This window comes from Myotis davidii, unplaced genomic scaffold (genome assembly GCF_000327345.1).
Source record: "Myotis davidii unplaced genomic scaffold, ASM32734v1 scaffold925, whole genome shotgun sequence".
Lineage (NCBI taxonomy): Eukaryota > Metazoa > Chordata > Mammalia > Chiroptera > Vespertilionidae > Myotis > Myotis davidii.
The window spans coordinates 351,425-356,092 of record NW_006296531.1 but is presented as its reverse complement, the minus strand read 5'-3'; the positions used below and the strand labels follow the sequence as shown (position 1 = coordinate 356,092).

The following is a 4,668-nucleotide window of genomic DNA, read 5'->3' as shown; positions in this document are numbered from 1 at the left end:
TGCCAAATATGACCTCCTCCTCTTTCTTCTGAAAAGCATCTCAGGGGGTGGGAGCCCCTCAGGGGGGTACACGCCAGGCTGGGAACAACCAGTGGCTCTCTGTGCCAAAGAAGGGGGAAAGGAGATAGATGGCAGAACTGGGCTCTCGGGGGAGCTTCGACTGAAATAGGGAGTCAGGGGTCTTGGGAAGCTCAGATCACGAAAACAGCTGTGATCTGGAAAACACGATTGATAGAAAGGAGGGACTGTTCTGTGTTTGGTTGGGGGACACTAGAGGGAACGTGTAATAGGAGAGCTGCGGTGCAGTTTTAACCGAGAAGTACTGAAGGGCAGCAGAAGGTCTATCATACCTGCAGGGAGGGGATGTACCGTTCTTCCATCCAGGTGGAGCTGTGAGGCACAAAAAAGGGGGCTAAGTGCAGAGCAGCACCCCCATCCATGTTGTTTCTCTAATGATCTCTCCCAACCACCTATTTATCTGGCAGCAGGAGCCTACAAAGTCCATCAACCAGTGAGGCAGTTATTCCCAGTGCATATTGTCATAAAGCTTTCTTCCCCTTCATCCTCACCTGAGGGCCTGCTTTCATTGACTTTAGAGTGAGAAGAAGGGAGAGAGAAACATTGATCGGTTGCCTCCTCACTTGTGCCAACCAGGGATCAAAACCAAAACCTGAGTATGTGCCCTAACCAGGGTTCAAACCTGTCACCTTTCTGTGTTCCAGCCAACTAAGCCACACCGGCCAGGGCTGTAAAGCTTTGTGAGTGTTAAAATTGTACAGCCTCACCTTCCCACCGCCAGTTAGTCCCCATTTCCCCATTTCTACCCACCTGGGCCTTTCACTAAGGTTGTCCCAGAAGACGTCTCCATAATGCTGGGGTGTCAGTCTGAGGCTCTGGGAAGGCAAGCTGGTGGGTGAGGATCGGCTGACCACCCTGGAACACCTGCGGTGAGGACAAGGGAGGTTAGGCTCGGGCTCTTCCCTTATACCTACTCACCCCAGGGATTCAGAGGCCCTGTCTTATTTATTTTTAGTTAATCCTCACCCAAGAATATTTTTCCATTGATTTTTAGGGAGAGTGGAAGAGAGCGACAAAGACAGAAACATCTATGTGAAAGAGACACATTGATTGGTTGCCTCCTGGATGTACCCCGACCAGGATCCCTGGGCTGGGGAGGAACCTGCAACCAAGGTATGTGCCCTTGGCCATAATCAAACCCAGGGCCCTTTGGTCCTCAGGCTGGGGCTCTATCCACTGAGCCAAATGGCTAGGGCCAGAGGCCCTGTCTTTCCATGAGACCATCCAGCTACTCGGACTCCCTCAGGCTATGTCCTCACTTAACCCATTTTAGCTGCAGAAGGCCATAAAGCAGTGGTCTCAACCTTCCTAATGCCGCGACCCTTTAATATAGTTCCTCATGTTGTGGTGACCCCCAACCATAAAATTATTTTTGTTGCTACCTCATAACTGTAATTTTGCTACTGTTATGAACCATAATGTAACTATCTGATATGCAGAATGTATTTTCATTGTTGCAAATTGAACATTATGAAAGCATAGTGATTAATCACAAAAACAATATGTAATTATATATGTGTTTTCCAATGGTCTTAGGCGACCCCTGTGAAAGGGTCATTCGACCCCCAAAGGGGTCATGACCCACAGGTTGAGAGTTGCTGCCATAAAGCCTCTGATTTGAAAGGAGATTGGAGCAGGGATGAGGGTGGAGATTGGCTATTGTTGAGCCTCAGATTTCACTGAATCTCAAACTTGTACACCCCACAACCAGAGAACATCATATTTAGCGAGCAGGGCTGTTAAATAGGAAGGCCCAGCTATCAGCTACTCAGATGATGATAGACAGGTTAATGCAAGGATGCAGGAGAGCAGATCCCTGTTTAGTCCTGCTTCGTCTCCCCTATCTCAGAAGGACTAATTTTTGTAGGTGGTGAGGGATGTTTGGAGCTGTTTGAGAACAGTGCTCATCACTTCCAAAGCCTGCAGATTAAATGATGACTGCTCTCCTGCTCTCTAGGGGGAGAGTGTCCAAGGGCTTAGGCCTGAGCCCTGTATCTTCTCCATTTCCATCCCTCCTTGGGTGATCTCACCCAGACCCATGACTTAATCCCCCCCCGCCCCCCATGACTTTAAATACCACCAATGTTCTGATGACTCCCAAATCTATATTTCCAGCCCTGCGCCTTTCCTAAACTCCGGACTTGCAGGTTCAACTGCCCACTCAACATCTCCTTAGCCTTCCCCATCTCACTGAAAGGCACCCTAATGCCCAGTTGCTAGAGCCCCAAACCTGGTAGACCTCATTTTCCCTCACCTCCCAAATCTATCAGCAAGTCTATCAGTTCTACATCTAAAATACACCCAAATGTGACCACTCCTCATTTCCACTCCCGTCTCCATATTCCAGCTCATCTTCCGCTACGCTGCCTAAACTATTGCAATGGCCTCTTCCTCCTCTCCCTCTTCCTATCTAATCTCCTACAAGCTACTCTTCACAGAACAGCTTGAGTGTCCTTTTAAAAGTGATCATGTGAAATGATGTATAATTTCAGATTTACTTCAAAATAATCTGAGTAGTAGGACGTTGGCTAAGTATACAGATAAGATGATTATCCATATAATGACAGTTATTAAAGCTGACTGAAAAGGGTACACCGAGTTCATTATTGCTGCCTTCTCTACTTCTGTATTTGTTTGAAATTTTCTGTAATAAAAGAGTTGAAGAAAAAAAAAGCCTGTAGTCATTTCCTTGCTTAAAAACTTCCACTGATTGCCCTAACTGGTTTGGCTCAGTGGTTCTCAACCTTCCTAATGCCGTGACCCTTTAATACAGTTCCTCATGTTGTGGTGGCCCCCAATTTCATTGTTACAAATTGAACATAATGAAAGCACAGTGATTAATCACAAAAACAATATGTAATTATATATAATTATAGGCAACCCCTGTGAAAGGGTCGTTCGACCCCCAAAGGGGTTGCGACCCACAGGTTGAGAACCGCTGGCCTAGAACAATGCAGTGTTCAAAAATTATTTGTTGAATAAATGAATGAGTCATCAATCCCCTGAGCCCAGGCATTAAGCTTCTCGGTCCTTATTTCCAACTCTTCTTAGGAAAGAGCTTAGGCGTGCAATCTTCCCTCCATCCTGTCCCCATTCTCCCCACTGGGTGGGGACGACTCACTTGGCAAAAGGGATGAGGTTATCTCCATCTTCCGGTACCTGCAGGACTGGACTGGGCTGGCTGGCGGGACTGAGTCTCTTCATGGGTGCTGGGAGGATAATGAAAAATGAGTCATTCACACATGTACATGGCTGTAGGGATGAGACCAGGAGCAGATCTAGAGACTGGAAAGAGGATCCTGGGTCCTGAAAAGGGAAAGGGAGCTTTAAAGGCATTTCTAGTGCCGGACAGGTCTAGTGGCTGAATATACAGGTGGAAGATGGAGAGCCCAGGGCAGTGATGGCGAACCTATGACACGCGTGTCAGCGGTGACACGCGAACTCATTTTTTTGGTTGATTTTTCTTTGTTACATGGCATTTAAATATACAAAATAAATATCAAAAACATAGTCTTTGTTTTACTATGGTTGCAAATATCAAAAAATTTCTGTATGTGACAGGGCACCAGGGTTAAGTTAGGGTTTTTCAAAATGCTGACACGCCGAGCTCAAAAGGTTCGCCATCACTGGGCTAGGGACTGTGGATGTGGCAGAAGACAAAGGAGAAAATGAATTTTCTGAAGCCAAATGTATAGACTCTATACTATAGAGTGCGTGACATTTGCAAATGGCGGTTAAGTTACTTAATTGGCGCTACGAGATGATGAAATGAAAAGGGGTGACAGGTGGAAACGACAGGACAGAGGCATTTGTGGCTGGTGGCATGGACTTGGTGGCTGGGGCAGCTGGAGAATTGAGGGTTGCTAAAAAAAATCAGGTGTGGACAGAGGGTCAAAGGGTGACAGGGAAGGGGGGCCAGGGGAGCCGGCAGGTAAAGGTGAGCAAAGGCCAGCTGCACGGAGCCAGGGGTGGGGGTGGGGGCACATACAACCCGAGTGCCCCGGGATGTGGGGTGCTAGTTGCAAGAGCGCCTGCAGGGAACACGGAAGAAAAGGCCCGCGGGGAGCAACGGGGACTGTATCCCAGGGCAGCTGGGGACGGGGCGAGAGCAGGTGGGCGAGGGGAGAGGAGGATGCTCAGGCCGAGGCGGCCGATGCGATGGAGTCGGGCTGAAAAGGCAGGAGGGTCCACACGGGAGGTCCTGGGCCGGAAGGGGTCAGTTAGGGCCTCAGGGGGTGGCCTCGGTCTGAGGGACAGGACGGGCAGCAGGAAGCTGGACGGAGGACCCAAGAGCTGGCCAGGGGTGCAGGCGAGGCCTCCCCGGGCAGAGGGGGGCCGAGGGGTCTGGGCTGCAGGGAGAGGGCGGGCGGCCCTGCCTGGAGGGAAGGGCCAGGCCTGTGTGTGGCTTCGCCTGAGGGGCGAGGGCGACCCTTGCTTGGCACTCTGTCTGGGCAAATGCCCAGGTTGCAGGCTTGATCCCCAGTGGGGAGCATGCAGGAGGCAGCTGATAGAGGTCTCATTCTCACATCAATGTTTCTCTACCTTCTTCTCTCTAAAAATCAATTAGAATATTTTAAAAATGAGAATGCA

General features: G+C 49.4%; 1 protein-coding gene across 2 annotated transcripts in view; it reads right to left on the bottom strand.

Annotated features, from left to right (window-relative positions):
- The window catches only part of INCA1 (inhibitor of CDK, cyclin A1 interacting protein 1), a 7,289-nt gene that overhangs the window by 1,392 nt on the left and 1,229 nt on the right, over positions 1-4,668 (bottom strand). The window contains exons 2-5 of one of the 2 annotated variants that reach the window (XM_015569232.1): positions 3,200-3,287; positions 829-942; positions 351-390; positions 1-99 (exon numbers count right to left, since the gene is read on the bottom strand). The exon at positions 1-99 is cut by the window's left edge and continues 101 nt beyond it. In XM_015569232.1, the coding sequence (XP_015424718.1) occupies positions 1-99; positions 351-390; positions 829-942; positions 3,200-3,287 (341 nt within the window). Of the gene's footprint in view, positions 100-350; positions 391-828; positions 943-3,199; positions 3,506-4,668 lie in introns of those variants that run through there. The other variant, XM_006771884.2, reaches the window with a different exon arrangement.